The sequence below is a fragment of the Aquarana catesbeiana genome, linkage group LG09 (genome assembly GCF_042186555.1).
Source record: "Aquarana catesbeiana isolate 2022-GZ linkage group LG09, ASM4218655v1, whole genome shotgun sequence".
Classification (NCBI taxonomy): Eukaryota; Metazoa; Chordata; class Amphibia; order Anura; family Ranidae; genus Aquarana; species Aquarana catesbeiana.
This window is the reverse complement of record NC_133332.1, coordinates 34,784,934-34,805,029: the sequence shown is the minus strand read 5'-3', so window position 1 is coordinate 34,805,029 and position 20,096 is coordinate 34,784,934. Positions and strand designations below refer to the sequence as shown.

The 20,096-nt window shown below is 43.5% G+C and overlaps 1 protein-coding gene across 2 annotated transcripts in view; it reads right to left on the bottom strand.

Annotated features, from left to right (window-relative positions):
* The window catches only part of LOC141107490 (class I histocompatibility antigen, F10 alpha chain-like), a 119,266-nt gene extending 101,203 nt beyond the window's left edge, over positions 1-18,063 (bottom strand). For both annotated transcript variants that reach the window (XM_073598258.1, XM_073598259.1), the window contains exon 1: positions 17,911-18,063. In XM_073598258.1, the coding sequence (XP_073454359.1) occupies positions 17,911-17,983 (73 nt within the window). In that variant the 5' untranslated portion in view covers positions 17,984-18,063. The remainder of the gene's footprint in view (positions 1-17,910) is intronic.
* Positions 18,064-20,096: the final 2,033 nt, after the last annotated feature.

Genomic DNA, 20,096 nt, shown 5'->3' with positions numbered 1-20,096 from the left:
ATCAATTTTGATTATTTGTTTCATTTCTTTTGGGATTTTTCTAGTTTTTTAGTTTTTAGTTAATACGTCTATATATAGACGTTTTTCTTTTTAAGTATTTTTAATTATACCATTCTCATATTAACACTCACTTATATACTCCAACATTGTATTTGACTGTAGGGTTACATCACTGTTTACTGTCCATTTTGATTATGTATCTGTTTTACTGCAGAGTATAGCAATGTTCGTGCCATGTCAGCGTCTTCAAACACATCTATTTACTTGGTCTCTCTATTGACAGTTGAACCGCATTGCGGTCCAAGTTTAACACTTCCGTCATGTATTTTTTTAGAATGAGTTGTGGAACGCTTTTGCGGTCCACCACCGTCTGTATTTACGTCACTTCCGGACGTACGCCGGAATGACGTCATACGCTCTCAACATATTTCCGGATAGGACGCTACTCCTTGTCCGCGATTGGTTAAGTACACGGATATGCCCTATTGGACATTGTATTGTCCATATTGGGCATCTTATAGGTGCAATGCTAACATGTGACCCATGTCCGGACCCCGGTCTGATGACGCGATATATGGCACTACTACGATTAGCCTATCCATACTGAGGCTTGGTTTTGGGTTGGCTCTAGCTTTGTTACGATTGGATCAGGGTGGATATAGACACCATTTTCCTACAACCCGGAAGTGACGGTTTACATGGCGCGAACAGCTGCCACATTTTGATTATTATTAGTTCATCTATATATACAGGCACAAGTGGCAGACGAGCATACACCCCAGTAGAAGTCCTATCGGACGAAACGCGTAGGGTTTTTGATGCCTGTCTTGCCACCATTTGTATTTTAGCGCTACTTTCATTATTTTGCTATATAAGGGCCTGAGTGCTTTTATTATTTTATTTTAATAAAGCTGGTTTTTTAGCTGATTTATACTATGGGGAAGCCTCTTTTCTTTTCCCATCATCTCTGAGGAGTGACATCCTTCCTATGGAGCCGGAGTCCCAATAGGTACCTACCATTGCAACCTATGGAGTGACGGGTCGGTGAGATCGGAGTGATCAGGTCGGTGAACATCGCCACTCTTCTAATACCTCCAGCTGTCGGGGACCAGGAACTACCCTCCATATTTTTACACAAGCTTGTTTGACTCTCAAGTCGCTGACTGGGAGTCCATCCTATCCGGTAAGGGTATTTTTGCCTACATCATTTACACAGATGTTCAAGATCGCAACTTGTGGATGCCATCTTTGGATCCATTGGTCCTGTCTCAGTTGACTCAGTGGTTGCTGATCGTTGTTTCCAATACATGATTTGGACTTAGTGTCATCACTTTATTTTTCCAATTTGGATGGACTTTTTATTGTAATAGCATATTTGTTTTCTTTATATACCAATTTATATTTATTTGTATTACACTTGTGTTGTGCACAATCCCCCACACATACACATACCGTTTTTTCATGTGCAATATGTCAGTGTTGCACATCATATTTACTTTTCACAGCGTTTTATGAAGACCTTTCCTTTTGTTTGGATTTTGAGGCTCTTTTCATACTACCCGTTTCCTTATAGCACATATTAGTTATACCTTTCACGGTACATAATTTATGGATTCACTCATTTTTTAGCCATCCATGTTGTATTGTTTCTGGAATTAATTCTTAGTCCTTGCAGGACTCTTTTCATTAATAATCTTTATTGTGCATTTTGCCCTCCAGATACCATTCTGTTTGGCTTTGCCCAATAAAGGACACTTTTCTTTTAGCGCCACACTTGTTTTTAATTTTATTTTTGTACAATTTGTCTGATTGTGGTGTTGGCTGCTTTGCTTTGTGGTTGGCGCATTATTAATTTTTTGAATTTTTGTATAGTTATAATCAACCCTAAAGCCGCGTACACACGGGCAGACTTTTCGACTGGACTGGTCCGATGGATCCAGCGGACAATTCGACCGTGTGTAGGCTCCATCGGACCTGCAGCGGACTTTTTCGGTCGAAAATCTGACAGACTTTAGATTTGGAACAGGTTTCAAATCTTTCAGACGGGCTCAAATCTGGTCCAAAAATCCGCTCGTCTGTGTGCTAGTCCGATGGACAAAAACTGACGCTAGGGCAGCTATTGGCTACTGGCTATCAACTTCCTTATTTTAGTCCGGTGTACATCATCACGTACGAATCCGTCGGACTTTGTTGTGATCGTGTGTAGGCAAGTCCGATCGTTAGGAAAGTCCGTCGAAAGTCCGGTCAAAAAGTCCACCCGTGTGTACGCGGCATTAGACTGCATTCACACCTATTGTGAATCCGAACTATATTGATGGGAAAGAAAGTTATGGCTATTCATTAGAGCTGCACGATTCTGGCTAAAATGAGAATCACAATTTTTTTGCTTAGAAGATAGATCACGATTCTCTCACGATTCTCGCGGTGTAACATCATCTTTCACATTAAAACAAAAAAAAATTGGGCTAACTTTACTGTTTCGCTTTTTTTTTTTATTCATTAAAGTGTATTTTTTCCCCAAAAAATGTGTTTGAAAGACCGCTGGGCAAATACAGTGTGACATAAAATATTGCAGCAATTGCCATTTTATTCCCTAGGGTCTCTGCTAAAATATATATAATGTTTGGGTGTTCCAAGTAATTTTCTAGCAAAAAATATTGATTTTAACTTAAAGAGGGAGTCCACCCAAATCGCAAAAAAAAAATATTAAAAGCCAGCAGCTACAAATACTGCAGCTGCTGACTTTTAATAAATGGCCACTTACCTGTCCCAGGGTCCAGCGATGTCGGCAGGCGACGCCGAGAACCCGCTCGGTTCTCGGCAGCTGCTGCCACCATCTTAGGTGAGGGAATCAGGAAGTGAAGCGTTGCAGCTTCACTTCCCGGTTCCCTACTGCGCATGTGCGAGTCGCGCTGAACATCGTAAGTGGTCCCCGCTCTCTCCTGGGAGCTGTGTGTTTCCCAGGAGACAGCGCGGAGGGACAGGAAGAGGCATAGACTCCCATGGGAGTCTATGCGGGAGTGGGTCTTAGACAGGTATCTGCACCGCCCTGAAAGGTGCCAAATGTGACACCGGAGGGGGGGAGGGTTCCGAAAAGCGGAAGTTCCATTTTTGTGTGGAACTCCGCTTTAAGAAAGAAGTATCAGAAAAAGATTTAGACTTTAAGTGGTTAAACTTCCTGCATCTACACATTGTTGAAAACTTGGCAGACTGCCAGGATTATCTATGTACACACAGAAGTTCTATCTCTTGGATCTAAGAAGGAAGCTTAGTTACAATGTTTCAAGTTAAAGCAGGGGTCCACCTATCTATCGTTTTTTTTTTTTTATTTCATTCCCAAACTTTTCTTCTCAGCATTACATACTCACATATTGTGTGTAATATGTCCGCCTGTGTCAGATTTCATCGGAAAGAATAATTTATATTATTTACTGCAGGCGGTTTCCATCTTCATTGTGGGCATTTGAAGCCCACAAGCATTTATTTCCTGGATGTGGTGAATGCTGTGCTCCCAGCATTCACTGCTTGTTCCCGCACATGCTCAGTGGCATCCTGGGAAGCCTGAGACTAGCTCCCAGGAGTCTGGGAGAGGCTAGAAACACGCCCACAGGAGGAGAACCAGGAAGTGCAAAGAAGAATAGAAAAATAAAAGGTAATTACGGCGCTTTAAATTTTTTTAAACGGCATGTCAGCATCTAGGCAAGGAAGAGAATACATACAGATATTGTTACAAATTTGGGTGGAACCCCGCTTTAAAGACTTGGCAGACTGCCCGGATGCTTTCTTTTGACAGCTGAGTTAGCAGATAAAGTCTCTCCACTTGTTTATATGAAAGAATCGGCAAACTCTGCAGGAGAGATCGTCAGGGGAGGTGAAACGAGATTACGATTTTTTAACGATTAATTGTGCAGCTCTACTATTCATAGTTACATAGTTAGTCAGGTTGAAAAAAAGAGTCCATCTAGCTCAACCAATAAAAAAAAACACAATCATATAATCCCATATACACAAGCCTTTACACACAGTTGATCCAGTGGAAGGCAAAAAAAACAGCAAACCATGATCCACCTACTGCAGCCATTGTGCTATATACTCGGTGTTTGGTGTGCTCCTGTACCTTTAAGAAGGGGTGGGGCTCCCCTTCAGTCCACCTGCCCTCACCTATCCATCAGAATGCATGTGCCTCCACTGTGGGGACACTTATAAGTTAGTGTTAGGTACCACAGATACCAGGGTGCCTTGATAAGGCTCTGTGGCTTATGCATGCATTTGCAAACGTGTGCAGACTAAACGCCTGCTTTTAACGCATACTGTTAGACAGGTTAATTTGGTTGTCTGCCAGCTGATTGGCAAGACCCCTTTCACACTGGGGCGCTTTGCAGGCGCTACAGCACTAAAAATAGCACCTGCAAAGTGCCCTGAAAGAGCCGCTGCTGTGTCTCCAGTGTGAAAGCCCCGAGGGCTTTCACACTGGAGCGGTGCGCTGGCATGATGGTAAAAAAAAGTCCTGCTAGCATCTTTGGAGTGGTGAAGGAGCGGTGTGTATACAGCTCCTGCCCATTGAAATGAATAGGGCTGCGCGGTAATACCGCCGGCATAGTGCTGCTGCAGCAGAGCAGCACTTTGCGGTGGTTTTAACCCTTTCTCGGCCGCTAGCAGGGGGGTAAAACTGTCCCCGCTAGTGGCGGAATACCGCAGCTAAAACGACTGTAAAGCGGCGCTAAAAATAGCGCCATTTTACCGCAGACGCCGCCCCAGTGTGAAAGGGGCCTTAGTTAAGCTTGTTTTTTTCCTTTGATTTATCCTTGGCCTTACAAGAAAAACAGAAATGGAAGGCGCGCACACCCAGTGCATTACCAAAGATAATTTAATAATAAAAGTGTTTGATATAAAAGTGGGTACTCACAAAATGCAACTGACAAAAGGCCATAAAAACAATGCATGGACATGTACAGAACACTGGGTACAGCTAAAGCGTTTCAGAGTGTACCCCCTTCCTTAGAGCCTAGCTCTGAGGAAGAGGGTATGCCCCTGAAACACGTTGGTGCACTTCTGAAACGCATTGGATGTACCCTGTGTTCTGTGCATGTCCATGCAGTGTTTTTATGGCCTTTTGTCAGTTGCATTTTGTGAGTACCCACTTTTATATAAAACATTTTTATTATTAAATTATCTCTGGTAATGCACTAGGTGTGCACGCCTTCCATTTCTGTTTTTCTTGTAGTTCCTTTCGGATTACCCCATCTGAGGAAGGCAGCATCCACCTAGTTTTGGATACCATATATACCTTTCACACCACCATTTTATCTGACATCTGTTACTCCACACCTTGGAAGACCTATTAGCGCTGAAAGTGACTTTTTTTTATCCTTGGCCTTGTTTATACCTGCATTCACACCTAGGCTTTTGGAACCATGATCCCAGAATCTTGGCAAAAAGCGGCATTCGATTGCGATGCCATTACTTGTTAATGGCATCCCAACTCCTATTTTGCTGCAATTGTTCCGTGATAAATTGTGCTGCAATTGCAGTAAAATAGCAACAAACTAAGCTTGTCCATCAAAAAGGAGCTTCTTTTGCGTGAATTTGCTGCAATTGCAGCACAATTTATTGCGGGAAAATCGCTGCAAAATCGCACCGCAATTGGGGTGCCATTAACAAGCACATTATGAAATACTTACCTTGGAACAAAGGTGAAGTCATCCCTAAGAGGGCTGACATGTTCCCCTGTCTGTCTTCTGGGTCTGCAAGCTCTGGCTATGTGATTGGCTGGAGCCAGGATGACGTTACTGCATACACGTGGGAGCCAACGTCTCTGGCATGGGTTCTGAAGGTTTGGCACTATAACCCAGAACTTCAGAGGGCATGTGCTGGTGATGACATTGGCTGCATGCACTCTGAATATCTCCTAAACTGTGCACGTTTTGTAGATAGTCACAGTACCTACAGGTAAGCCTATAATAAGGCTACAAGTGGTAGTACAGAGTTTACTACCCACTTTAAAATCTGATTGTACAATCTTCTTAAAGCTAGCCATAAATGGATAGCATTTCAGAGGACAATTCTTAGGAAAATTCATACGAAATTTCTCAGAACATTTGTTTGTTGTTCCAAATGAATGGGCTTTACCAAACAAAAATCACATACACTTAGAAATGTGTTTGCTTGAGAAAAAATGCCCATACTGTTCTTGCTCGTCACTGTCATTAAAAATGAATGTCAATTTGACCCCACTAATGATTCGAAAAATTAATGAACTTTCTGGGACCCTTCTTTTCCCAGGAATTTTTATTTGAAATTCTATCAATCAATCTATGGCCCGCCTAAAGCTGACCATACACTATGCAGTCTGATTGTACAACTTCCTGAGAGCTGACCATACACTATACAAATTTATTACACAGTCATCCTAGAGCTGACAATATACTACACAATCTGTTTGTACAATCTAATTAGAGGTGATCATACACAATACAGTCTGACTGTACAACCTCCTAAAAGCTGACCACACACTATACAATCTAATTATCCGGTCTTCTTAAAGCTGGCCATACACTATACAATCTTATTGTACAACCTCCTAAGAGTTAGCCACACACTATACAATCTGATAGTATACAATTTTCTGTCTAGGAGACCAGGTACAGCGGTATTACTTAACTTATCCTCCCTACCCACAGGCTCCTCTGGCTCCTAAACTCATCCCTGCAGCCTCTTCTCACCTACACTCCAGTAGTCTATAGTCCAGGGGTCTCAAATTCAAATTGCCTGAGGGCCACATGACAAGTTTTCATATCCCATGGGGGCTGCAATGCAAACTTTCAAAACTTCAAAAACAATAAACTATACCAGCAATAATATACTATACCCAGTACTGGTGTCAACAAACGCATTATATCCAGCACTGGTGTCAACAAACGCATTATTAACCCCCAGCATTACCCCCCACACTGCACAAATACCCCCCACACTGCACAACTACCCCCCACACTGCACAACTACCCCCCATACTGCACAACTACCCCCCATACTGCACAACTACCCCCCATACTGCACAACTACCCCCCATACTGCACAACTACCCCCCATACTGCACAACTACCACCCACACTGCACAACTACCCCCATACTGCACAACTACCCCCCACACTGCACAACTACCCCCCATACTGCACAACTACCCCCCACACTGCACAACTACCCCCCATACTGCACAACTACCCCCCATACTGCACAACTACCACCCACACTGCACAACTACCCCCCATACTGCACAACTACCCCCCACACTGCACAACTACCCCCATACTGCACAACTATCCCCCACACTGCACAACTACCCCCCACACTCCATAATTACCCCCCACACTACACAATTACCCCCCACACTACACAATTACCCCCCACACTACACAAATTTCTACCCCAGTCACCCCACTAAGGACTTTGCCTCAGTGTGATGGCTCACTCACCTCTCCTGGCAGTCAGGATCATCTGCCTCCCGAGTCCTCTCCTCCTGGCTTCCACACAGGCCTAGTGACAGGGGACCCAGAGAACACAATCTCCCGCCCTGAGGTGTCAGAAGGACCCTGGATCGGGGCTCTGGTCGATCGTCAATGCCTAGGTGGGCGGATCGATGAGCGGATCCTTCTTTCGCTCCTTCCTCTGCTCTGTTATCTCTCTGGGTTGCAGCAGCGTGCAGCAGAGAGGACAGAGGAGATGGGGAGGTAAAGCTCTTTGGCACCTCCCCCTCTGCAGTGCCTGGGTGCAGTTCAAAAAGACATCCTGGATAGAGGTCGACTGATATGGGTTTTTCTCTGGCCGATGCAGATACCGATATTTAGAAATCGGGGCAGCCGATGGCCGATATATAATGCCGATTTTTGTGGCCGGTTTAAAAAAAAAAAACCTCACCCACTCCACTCCTCTCTGCTTGCTCCTCTACCACACACTTGATGTCCTCAGTACAGATGGCACTGGTTGGCTGTGGCAGGTGGCACTGGTTGTCACTGGCAGGTGGCACATGGCACTGATTGGCAGGTGGCACTGATTGGCACTGGCAGGTGGCACTTACTGGCAGTGGCACCGGTTGGCACTGGAAGATGGCACTCGCAGGCATTGGCAAGTGGCACTGGTGTGGAACTGGCAGGTGGCACTGGTTTGGAACTGGCAGGTGGCACTATTGGCACTGGCAGGTGGCACTGATTGGCATGCCACTGGTAGGTGGCACTGATTGGCGTCGCACTGCAAGGTGGCGGCCGGTGGCACTGGCAGGCACTGATTGGCAGTGGCAGGTGGCACTGATTGGCAGTGACACTGGTTGGCGGTGGCACTGGCAGGCACTGGTTGGCAATGGCACATGGCACTGATTGGCAGTGTCACTGGTTGGCGGTGGGAGGTGGTACTGGCAGGTGGTACTGGTTGGAGGTGGCAGGTGGCACTGGCAGACTGGTTGGCACTGGCAGGTGGCACTGGTTGGCACTGGCAGGTTTCACACTGAGCGGAGTGTAACCGTGTGTGAAATTGACAAGGAGCTGTCCACACTCAGCGCTTGATGCTTGTGTGAAACTGACACGTAACACAGAGGAGAGAGACAGAGGGATCTGTCAGAATTAAGGTTGATGTCGGGGTGGGCAGAACCCGGCCGGGGTGGGCGGGACCAAGCATCTATCAAACACCAGCCAATGATTGGGCTGCTTAAGAAAAGGGGCGGGCCACATACACGTAGCGGCCCACCCAGATCCCATTGGCTGGTGTTTGATATTGGCCGGGTCCCGCCCACCCTGGCCGGGTCCCACCCACCCCCAACATCAACCTCAATTCTGACAGATCCCTCTGTCTCTCTCCTCTTGTTATGTGTCATTTTCACACAAGCATCAAGCGCTGAGTGTGGAGAAGGGAGGAGGAACGGCGGCCAGTGCTATTTATCAGGTTAATGGCCAAATATCGGTCGACCTCTAGTACTGGATCGGCCCTGCCTGCGGGCTATTTTTAACCGGTCCGCGGGCCTCAAATGGCCTGCGGGCTGGTACTTTGAGACCCCTGCTATAGTCCTCTAACACAGTGGTCTCCAACCTTTTGGACCTCACAGACCATTAACCACTTCCTGGTTAATTTACCCCCTCCCTGACCAGAGCACTTTTTGCACTGCGTCGCTTTAACTGACAATTGCGCGGTCATGCGACGTTGCACCCAAACAAAATTGACTTCCTTTTTTCCCACAAATAGAGCTTTCTTTTGGTGGTATTTGGTCACCTCTGTGGTTTTTATTTTTTGCGCTATAAACAAAAAAAGACCGACAATTTTGAAAAAAAAAAAAACACAATATTTTTTACTTTTTGCTATAATAAATATCCCCCAAAAATATATAAAAATATATTTTTTTCCTCAGTTTAGGCCGATGTGTATTCTGCTACATATTTTTGGTAAAAAAAAACAAAAACGCAATAAACGTATATTGATTGGTTTGCGCAAAAGTTATAGCGTCTACAAAATAAGGGATAGATTTATATCATTTTTATTATTATTTATTTTTTTACTAGTAATGGCGGTGATCTGCGATTTTTTTATCATGACTGCGACATTATGGCGGACACATTTGACACATTTATGGAACCATTGGCATTATTACAGCGATCAGTGCGATTAAAAATACATTGATTACTGTAAAAATGTCACTGGCAGTGAAGGGGTTAACTGTGTTCCCTGGGAGGTGATTCTAACTGAAGGGGGGGACTGACTAGAGAAAAAGTGACAGATCGTGGTTCCTAGCTAATAGGAACACACAATCTGTCACTCCTGTCAGAACAGAATAGGGAAGTATGTGTTTACACACACTCGTTCTTGTTCTGTGTCTCCTGGTCACGATCGCTCGTAGTTAGCGGTCATCGCGACCGTCGGCCACGAGCATCGGCACCCCTGCTGTGCAACGGGCGCGCGCCAGTGCCTGCTATCCGTTCCTCACGAGATCATGTACAGTAACGTGATTTTGCGCAGGGGAGCCAGCCTACCAGAGTAAAACTGCAGCGACTGGACTGCAAGCAGTTAAACTCACAATTTTTAATCTTGAGGACCGCTGACATGAATTTATACCACTAACATGCCTCATACACAGTGGTCTGGCTCTCTGCCCCCTCCCCCTCTCCCTGGATCACACTGCTGCCTTACATACACAATGCTCTGGCTCTCTGCTCCCTCCACACTCTGCATCACACTGCTGCCTTACACAGACTCATCAATGGATCTCACCTCCTTATCCAGCCATGTGCTTGAGCTCTGTGCTCCCTCCCACAGCCTGTGATCAGTGCTGCTATTGGAAGTCCCCTCCCTCTTCACCTCCTTCTGCAATACTCCCGGTGCCTCCCTCTGAGTTCACAGGACCCAGAACTACAGGAGGCGGCATTGGGCATCAATGGGTTCTGACAGTATTGACAGCGCACATTGAGAACAACACTGGAAACATTGGGTTGTATACATCCACCACAATGTTGATTTGCGGGAGAACCCCTGGGGACCAACTGAATTTTCTTGTGGACCATCAGTGGTCCACGAATCACTGGTTGGTGACTGATGCTCTAAATTATCAAGACCGATGTTCGGACCATAGCCCTGTATGCATGTACGAATGCCAGGGGACAGACCATTGTTGGACCATGGGGGTGCACTATCTGTTGGGAGAGCAGAGGATTGGTTAAATAAAAGTGCTTTTTCTTTCCGTTGTTTGAGGATTTAATCCTTGAAGTGTGAGTGCAGCCCCTCTGCAAAGGAGGGACATCTAATTTTCCCAGAGTTAGGTTTTAGAATTTCACAGTTGTCACCAGTGGAGGGGAATCTTCCAGAATGGACACCTTTTATTAATGACATCTGTTAACTCCTTTGTACGTATGTGGCCTCACTAAAGTGGCCTTTCTCCCATGGGGCCATACCTGTGTTTGTGTTGGAAGTATGCTGCACAACAAGCTCTCAGCACGGAGACTGAACTGTCATTGACAGCTCCAGGTCTCATACTAATTATCAGAAATTGGGAGGAGCAGCTGTGATTGCTGTGATGGCCTGTAACTGGGTATCATGGTGATCAGTCACTGTACAGCCCATTCCTTCACCATTTCTCCTCTTGGATGGAGATAAAAACATTGTATCTTTTTATCTTTATTAGAGGAGAAAATAAAAAAAAAAAAAAAAAAAAAACCTAGGTCAGGTTTTAACCTTTTGCCGCCCGCCCTATATTTATATTACCGGCAGGTGGCACAAGCAGGCTGGGTGACATGTAGATCATCCCACCTGCTCCAGGTTAGGGGCTCACAGCATGCTACTCCAGTGACGCAGCGGATTACTGTTACTGGTAACTGGGTAACATGTGATCACTATGATTGGCCATAGTGGTAACATGATTCCCATGTAAACAAAACAGTCATGAATGGTTTCCATTACATGCATTACCTGTTAAAGCAGTGCAGCGCTGAATAGCAAAAAATGCTCTGGTCATGAAGGGGCTAAAGCCTTCCAGAGTGCAGGTAGTTAATCTAAGTCAATATAATGGCAAGTCTAGGTTTACATTTGTGTATTGTGGGAATGTTTGTAAAATTGTGCACTTTCCCACGACGCAGAAAAAAAATGCATTCCTTCTGCAGGTGCATGGCTGTGTCATTAATACTTAAAGCGGACATTTTTTCATCTTTCCATCTATTAAATCTTCTGCCCTTGTTGTTTTAACTTTGGATAGAAAAACATTTTTCTTTCTGCCAGAAAATGCCTTATACAGTCCACTTCCTCTTTCTTGTCTGGTCATTAGCCTAGGCTTATGACATCATGCACAGCTCTCTCTCTCATAAGAGGGAGTGAGTCATAAGAGGGCCAATGAGAGCTGCCAGGCTGGAGGTGTGCCTCTGTGTAAACCCAGGAGGTGAACAGGCAGCAGCTTCGGCTGCCCACAGTTAAAATGGCTGCTGCCAGACTCAGACTTTTTGGAGGGAGATTTCTGCAGCATATTTGGCAAGTACAAATTCATAGTATATATGTATAAAATAATATGCAAAGTGGTTGGAGGGAAGCTTCAGAATGGCAAAGATCTTTTTATTACAAATTATGTGAGCAGACTGCAGTTCCTCTTTAATGACACCCCAATGCATCTTGCTAATGTATGTGCATTTGCACCTGGACTGTAATGTTGTTTGACAAAATTTTCAAATTTTAGAGTCAGTTCACACTGAGGCAGCACGACTTGCAGCGCGACTGCCTCAGGCGACCTGCACACGACTTCAGCGGCGACTTGCAAAATGACTTCTGTATAGAAGTCAATGCAAGTCGCCTGACGTCACCCCCAAAGTAGTACAGGAACCTTTTTCTAAGTCGGAGCGACTTGTGTCATTCCTATTAGAACGGTTCCATTGTACAGAATGGAGCACGACTTGTCAGGCGGCTAAGTCACCTGACAAGTTGCCCCAGTGTGTACCGAGTCTTAATGGTGGAAGGTGAAGGTTTTATTTATATTTAAATATATTTGTCATAGTATTTTTTTTATATTTGCTCCAGTAAGAACAATGGATTTTGTAAGTCATGCTGCGTAGATTTCTAAGGTAACCTTCTTTATCAGTAGGTTCTATACTTCTGAAATATTTTTTCATATGCATTTGCACATGTTCATGCATGCCAAAAGGCATGATAACAAAGTACTATGCATTTTGGCATAGCACATTATTGATCCCAAGAAACAGGAAACTCCTGTACCCTCTCAACCTCCACCCCATCAATCACAACTGGCCCATAGCTGATCTCTCTAGGTCTTCTATAATCTACAATTATTTTCTTTGTCTTATCCACATTTAGCTTTGAATTATTAAAGTAGAACTATAGGCAAAACATTTTTTCTCATTTTTGATAAAGCAAGGGAGGGTTATAACCCCCGTCAGATATTTTTCACTATCTGTGTCCCACTGCAGAGATTTCCCTTCACTTCCTGTCCCATAGCCAAAATAGGAAGTCAGAGAAAATATCTGTCAATCAAGGGAATTCTTTGGGGTCCCCAGGTCACCAGAACTAGTGTCCTCATTGTTAAACTTCCCCTCTATCACTTTTTTGGGGACAATCTAAAATGTGGGATTTTCTTTTACTTTCACTTTCTGGCACAATTTTTTTATTGAAATATATGAAAAGCCAAAATAGTTGTGATGATCTGAGGGGATATAAGCAGAGATCATATCATGGCACAACATAAAAATACACATTAAGAACATGTTTTGTAGGATGAACTATCGACCGAGGCCGGGAGTCAACTTAGGGTGGTCCATCGGACCAGTCCAATTGAAAAGTCCGCCCGTGTGTACGCGGCATTAGTTTTCTATTTCCTGATGATATGCAGCCTCGTCACCATCCCTTATTCTCCCAATTAATGTGGTGTCATCTGCAAATTTTAAAACAGAGTTCACCTCAAAGTGGGAGATAGAATCATAAGTACTGTATATAATGTCTAAATAAAATTGTATATAATTGCAAGAGATGAAGCTATAAATTTTAAAAAGTGTGTAAAAAAAAAGAAGAAAAAAAAGAAAAAAAATCAAGAAAAAAAAACAAGATTAAGGTTTGCCAGGGTTAGTATTAGGGTCAAGGTTGGGAGTCAAAGGTCATGTCAACATATTTTGGGTATAATTAAAAAATATACTAAATTAGTGTCAGTGTGTTTAACCACATGCTGACCAGCACACGACAATGTACGTCGGCACAATGGCACGGCTGGGCAAATGGGTGTACAGGTACATCCCCTTTTAATCGTGGCATTGTGGGTGCACACGCCAGCCGCATACTCTGTGCCCACAGTTCCCGCAGACTCAATGTCCGCTGGGGGGCCGCGATCATGTCATGGAGTGGCAGAACGGGGAGATGCCTATGTAAACAAGGCATTTCCCCGTTCTGCCTAGTGACATGACAGAGATCTACTGCTCCCTGTCATCAGGAGCAGTGATCGCTGTTATGTCAGTGGTAGCCCCTCCCCCTACAGTTAGAATCACTACCTAGGACACACTTAACCCCTTAATTGCCAACTAGTGTTTAACCCCTTCCCTGCCAGTGTCATTTACACAGTAATCAGTTTGTATAGCACTGATCGCTGTATAAATGACAATGGTCCCAAAATAGTGTCAAAAGTGTCCGATGTGTCCACTATAATGTCACAGTCACAATAAAAAATCGCAGATCGCCGCCATTACTAATTAAAAAAAATAATAATAATAAAAATGCCATAAATCTATCCCCTATTTTTGCACAAACCAATCAATATACGCTTATTGTGATTTTTAGTTTATTTTTTTACCAAAAATATGTAGAAGAATACATATTGGCCTAACCTGAGAAAGAAATTTTTTTTGTATATTTTTAGGAGATATTTATAATAGCAAAAAGTAAAAAATATTGCTTTTTTTTCCAAAATTGTCGCTATTTTTTTGATTATAGCGCAAAAAATAAAAATTGCATAGATGATCAAATACCACCAAAAGAAAGCTCTATTTGTGGTAAAAAAAGGACGTCAATTTTGTTTGGGTGCAACATCAGTTAGAGCGACGCAGTGCCGAATCGCAAAAAGTGCTCTGATCAGGAAGGGGGTAAATTCTTCCGGGGCTGAAATGGTTAAGGCAGTATAAAAAAAAAAATGCAAAATGTGCAGGGTTAGTGTTAGGGTCAAGGTCAGGAGTCAATGTTCACATCAGCATATTTTAGGTAGAATTAAGAAAAAGTTGTTTTAGTTAGTGTCAGTGTGTTTTAGGATAAAAAAATGCAAAATGTGGAATATTGTTTCTGGGCCATACCACAGGCACAAACAACAACTAGCAGGAGAATTTATTCTGGGTTGTACTTTGGTGGTAAACTATGGTAATGGCAACAAATATACAGCTAAATTCACAAAAATTTTTTTTACTATTTTGGACCAGTTTTTATTTGATCATAAAACAATGAAATGTAAGAGATATCTGTTACCATTTATCACCAAATGAAAGCCCAATTTGTCCTAAAAAAAAAACAAGGTATAATCCACCTTCATACACAAAGTAGTTTTGACGATATGTATAGTTTTACTTACACATATCAAAGTTGCAAAATTTTAATTGAAATAAATGGTCAGCCCTAAATGCAATGTGCATAATTGTTCCAAAATGCACCTGCATAGATGTGAAGGTAGCTGTAGAGTCAAGTTAAGGGTCAAAGGTTAACAAAGGTTGGGGTCAAAGCTCATGGTCAGTGTGTTTTTTTAGGTTTAAACAGTTTTTTTTTATTCAGTGTCAGTGTGCAAAATGTGCACTATTGTTTTTGGGCTGTACTACTGGTACAAACAACAACAAATGTACACATTTGTGCTATCGCTGCCATGAGAATTTATTTTTGTTTGTTCTTTGGTGATGGGTTATGGTAATTGCAAGAAATATATACACTACATTGCCAGAAGTATTAGGACACCTGCCTTTACACACACACATGAACTCTTAGTCCGTAGGGTTCAATATTGAGTTGGCCCACCCTTTTCAGCTATAACAGCTTCAACTCTTCTGGAAAGGCTGTCCACAAGGTTTAGGAGTGTGTCTATGGGAATGTGTGACCATTCTTCCAGAAGAGCATTTGTGAGGTCAGGCACTGATGTTGGATGAGAAGGCCTGGCTCACAGTCTCTGCTCAAATTCATCACAAAGGTATTGTATCAGGTTGAGGTCAGGACTCTGTGCAGGCCAGTCAAGTCCCTCCACCCCAAACTCGCTCATCCATGTCTTTATGGACCTTGCTTTGTGCACTGGTGAGCAGTCATGTTGGAACAGGAAGGGGCCATCCCCAAACTGTTCCCACAAAGTTGGGAGCATCAAATTGTCCAAAATGTATTGCTATGCTGACGCCTTAAGAGTCCCCTTCACTGGAACTAAGAGGCCAAGCCCAACCCCTGAAAAACCTGCACCTGCTCTGTGATAGTCTCAGGGTTCTGTTGAAAGCGCAGAGAGCATCATGAAGACCAAGGAACACACCAGGCAGGTCCGTAATACTTTTGTGGAGAAGTTTAAAGCCGGATTTGGATACAAAAAGATTTCCCAAGCTTTAAACATCCCAAGGAGCACTGTGCAAGCGATCATTTTGAAATGGAAGGAGTATCAGACCACTGCAAATCTACCAAGACCTGGCTGTCCCTCTAAACTTTCAGCTCAGACAAGGAGAAGACTGATCAGAGATGCAGCCAAGAGGCCCATGATCACTCTGGATGAACTGCAGAGAACTACAGCTGAGGTGGGAGAGTCTGTCCATAGGACAACAATCAGTCGTACACTGCACAAATCTGGCCTTTATGGAAAAGTGGCAAGGAGAAAGCCATTTCTCAAAGATATCCATAAAAAGTCTCATCTAAAGTTTGCCACAAGCCACCTGGGAGACACACCAAACATGTGGAAGAAGGTGCTCTGGTCCGATGGAACCAAAATCCAACTTTTTGGCCACAATGCAAAACGATATGTTTGGCGTAAAAGCAACACAGCTCATCACACTCAACACACCATCCCCACTGTCAAACATGGTGGTGGCAGCATCATGGTTTGGGCCTGCTTTTCTTCAGCAGGGACAGGGAAGATGGTTAAAATTGAGGGGAAGATGGATGCAGCCAAATACAGGACCATTCTGGATGAAAACCTGTTGGAGTCTGCAAAAGACCTGAAACTGGGACGGAGATTTATCTTCCAACAAGACAATGATCCCAAACATACAGCAAAATCTACAAAGGAAAGGTTCACAAATAAACGTATCCAGGTGTTAGAATGGCCAAGTCAAAGTCCAGACCTGAATCCAATCGAGAATCTGTGGAAAGAGCTGAAAACTGCTGTTCACAAACGCTCTCCATCCAACCTCACTGAGCTCGAGCTGTTTTGCAAGGAAGAATGGGCAAGAATTTTAGTCTCTCGATGTGCAAAACTGATAGAGACAAAGCCCAAGCGACTTGCAGCTGTAATCGCAGCAAAAGGTGGCTCTACAAAGTATTAACGCAAGGGGGCCGAATAATTTTGCACGCCCCACTTTTCATTTTTTTATTAGTTAAAAAAGTTTCAAAAATCCAAAAGATTTCGTTCCACTTCACAATTGTGTCCCACTTGTTGGTGATTCTTCACAAAAAATTAAAATTTTATATCTTTATGTTTGAAGCCTGAAATGTGGCAAAAGGTTGAAAAGTTCAAGGGGGCCGAATACTTTTGCAAGCCACTGTATATATATATATAATCTTTTTTACCATTTTGGGTCTTAGTTTACCTTTCGAAAAAAATAAAATCAGGAGATATACATTACCATTTACCACCAAGAAGAAGCTATAATTAGTCTAAAAAAACAAGGTATAATTAACCCAGATACACTGAATAGTTGTGATATGTACAGATTTACTAACACATGTCAAAGGTACAAAACTGGTTTTAGGTTTTGTTTTATCCTCCATCATAAATGTCAGTTTCCCTTCACTTTGAATGTCTTCCTTGTAACTGAAACTAAGCTAATGTCTCCGGGGACAGTGGCAATAAAAAAAAGCCTGAACAGGGTTTTCATCCTTTTCTGTTGTATCTAAACTAGAAAAATGGTTTAACTGAAAATTCCATTTTAACATCAAAACATTTATCTAATGACTAAGAGATTGTAGTACATCTGCCAGGATTAGACATGTAAACAGGAAATAGCTGTGTGTAAAGATACCAACTTCTCCGCCCCTCATCAGCTCCGTACACAAGATCAATAAAGATCCTTCAGAGCCTGGAGAGCCGTATTGTCATCTTCACACAGACAGGACATGGTTGTCACTTCCACAATACTTCTACCTTTATCACTAAACATTGATTTCTACCATTCTATACAACACTTGGAGGAAATCCCCCCCACTGACAAGATGTCATCTATATTGTCCTCTACTTACCACACTCCACCCCTGACACCCCCAGAATAATCAGGATGAGGGGGATCATCATCTTCATCCTCCCCGCTGTCATCTATAGAGAGACCCCAAAACACAACAACCTTCCACTTCACTGAGCTCAGGACAGTCTGTGTACAGGAAGGCGGAGGAGGCTTCCTCTCTATCCCCAATAGGGAAATGAGAAGATGGAGGATCAGCAGTTACCGGGCAGAATAGCATTATGAAGGTTTGCGATGAGACGCCACAAAGTGAATTTGAATGTATATATAAAAAAGTAAAAGAAACTGCGCTGTCTTAAACAAAAAATAGTAGCTGCCAGCACATCAAATAATCTGTGAAATTGAAACCTGCAGTAATTTCATAAATGCAATAGTCATGCTGTAGATATCTCTTCTATTCCTAAAGATCAGCAGGCATGCTGGTACATGTAGTTCCATTGCTTTAACTTCTAAGGTTCTGCTGTTACCTGTTTCCCCACAAGACTGGTTAAATGCCTGCTGTTGATTCAGCTAGCTGTATGCCATTGCCTAGCCCAGCCAGGCCATCTCCCTTTTTTAGAGCACTTTCACACTGGGGCACGGGCCGCTTTTAACGTTTTGCGGCGCTTCTGAAGCGCCTGCCCATTGTTATTCCAATGGGCAGGGGCAATTTGGGAGAGCTCCCAAACCACCCTAAAAATGCTGCTTGCAGAACTTTTTCAAATGTCCCGCAAGTACACCGCCCCAGTGTGAAGGCACTCAGGCTTTCACACCAGGGTTGCCACCTTTTCTTCAAGCCAAACCCAAACATGCCATGGCATACAGTGGGTGTGGTCATATTGTGTTAACAGTGGGAAGGCCTAAAGGGGCATGATTAAATAAAGCAAAATCATTCTTGTACCCATAAAATATGCTCACTTTGATGTGCCACAAGCAAGAGTCTCACCGACATGTATAAACCTCAGCACAATCATTAAAAAAATAAATAAAACTCTTGCATTACTACAGAGGTAAGTGCAGTGGAGACTAGGAGCATTAGTTCACCTTTTCATTTTCATTAAGTACAGAGGGTATTACGGTATGTGCAGGAAGGGAGTGCTGAATTTCCAGCAGCATATACAAGAGTGTGGAGCGTATGATGGTATGTGTAGGAAAGGAGTGCAAAGTGTAAGACATTATGTACAGGAAATGAGTGCAGAGGATGTGACAAATGCGAGTGACAGATCCCTGCCACGCTAACTCGAGACAAAGGACCGGCCAACTTCATACCACGCTGTCACTTACGTAACAATGCCACTCTCAGCTGCGCCCAGCACAAAGATTTTCCAGCTTGTGGGACCACAATCTAAGTGCGAGCAGCCTGAGAGCGATTGTCACTGGGCTAATTACACAATTAACCCTTTACCTACCTTTACTTCCATCAATTTAGCAATACCAATTATGATTTTAGAATAAGCGTCTGTAACACACACTGCCACCACAGACAGGTCTGCTCAGAGGCCTTACTCTACAACAGTAGCGCCCTTCAAGAGGCAGGTTTGTTTATAGCTTGCATTAAGAGCTTTAGAGACAAGGTTAGTAGCCTCCCTGGCGGTATTCCCGAGTGTGGCTCGGGGTTAAAATTCAGGACCATTAGCGGTAACCCCGAGCCACACTCGGGATTACATCGCAGGATCCTGGTGCCTCCTTACTTACCTTGTCCCCGGGATCCTGCGATGTCTCCCGCAGTGTCCGCGGGCTGTGTCCTCCTCTGAAGCCTCTCCGTGCCAGGCTCCGTTCCCTGCGAGCGTCGCGACGCACGGGGGCGGAGCCTGGCGGCAAATTCAAAAAATGTAAAAAGCATAACACATACAGTACTGTAATCTTACAGATTACAGTACTGTATGAAATCATTTCACATCCCATTTGTCCCCAGTGCTCTGGCCCATGCCCTGCATGCAGTTTTATATTATATATACTGTTCTCTCTGCCTGGAAACTGGAGATTGTCCATAGCAACCAAAAAGTGTCCCTTTACGTCAAAAATGGCTTTAGACCAGCTAGAAAACAGCGATAGTAAATTAGAACACTTGCAGAATTGAGCGATAGTGAATCGTGGGGAGATTTATTTTATTACTATTTATTTTTATTTTTTTTAATTATTATTTTTTTTTTATTATATTATAATTTATGTTTTTGTGTTTCAAACTTTATCATACCCGGGATATCT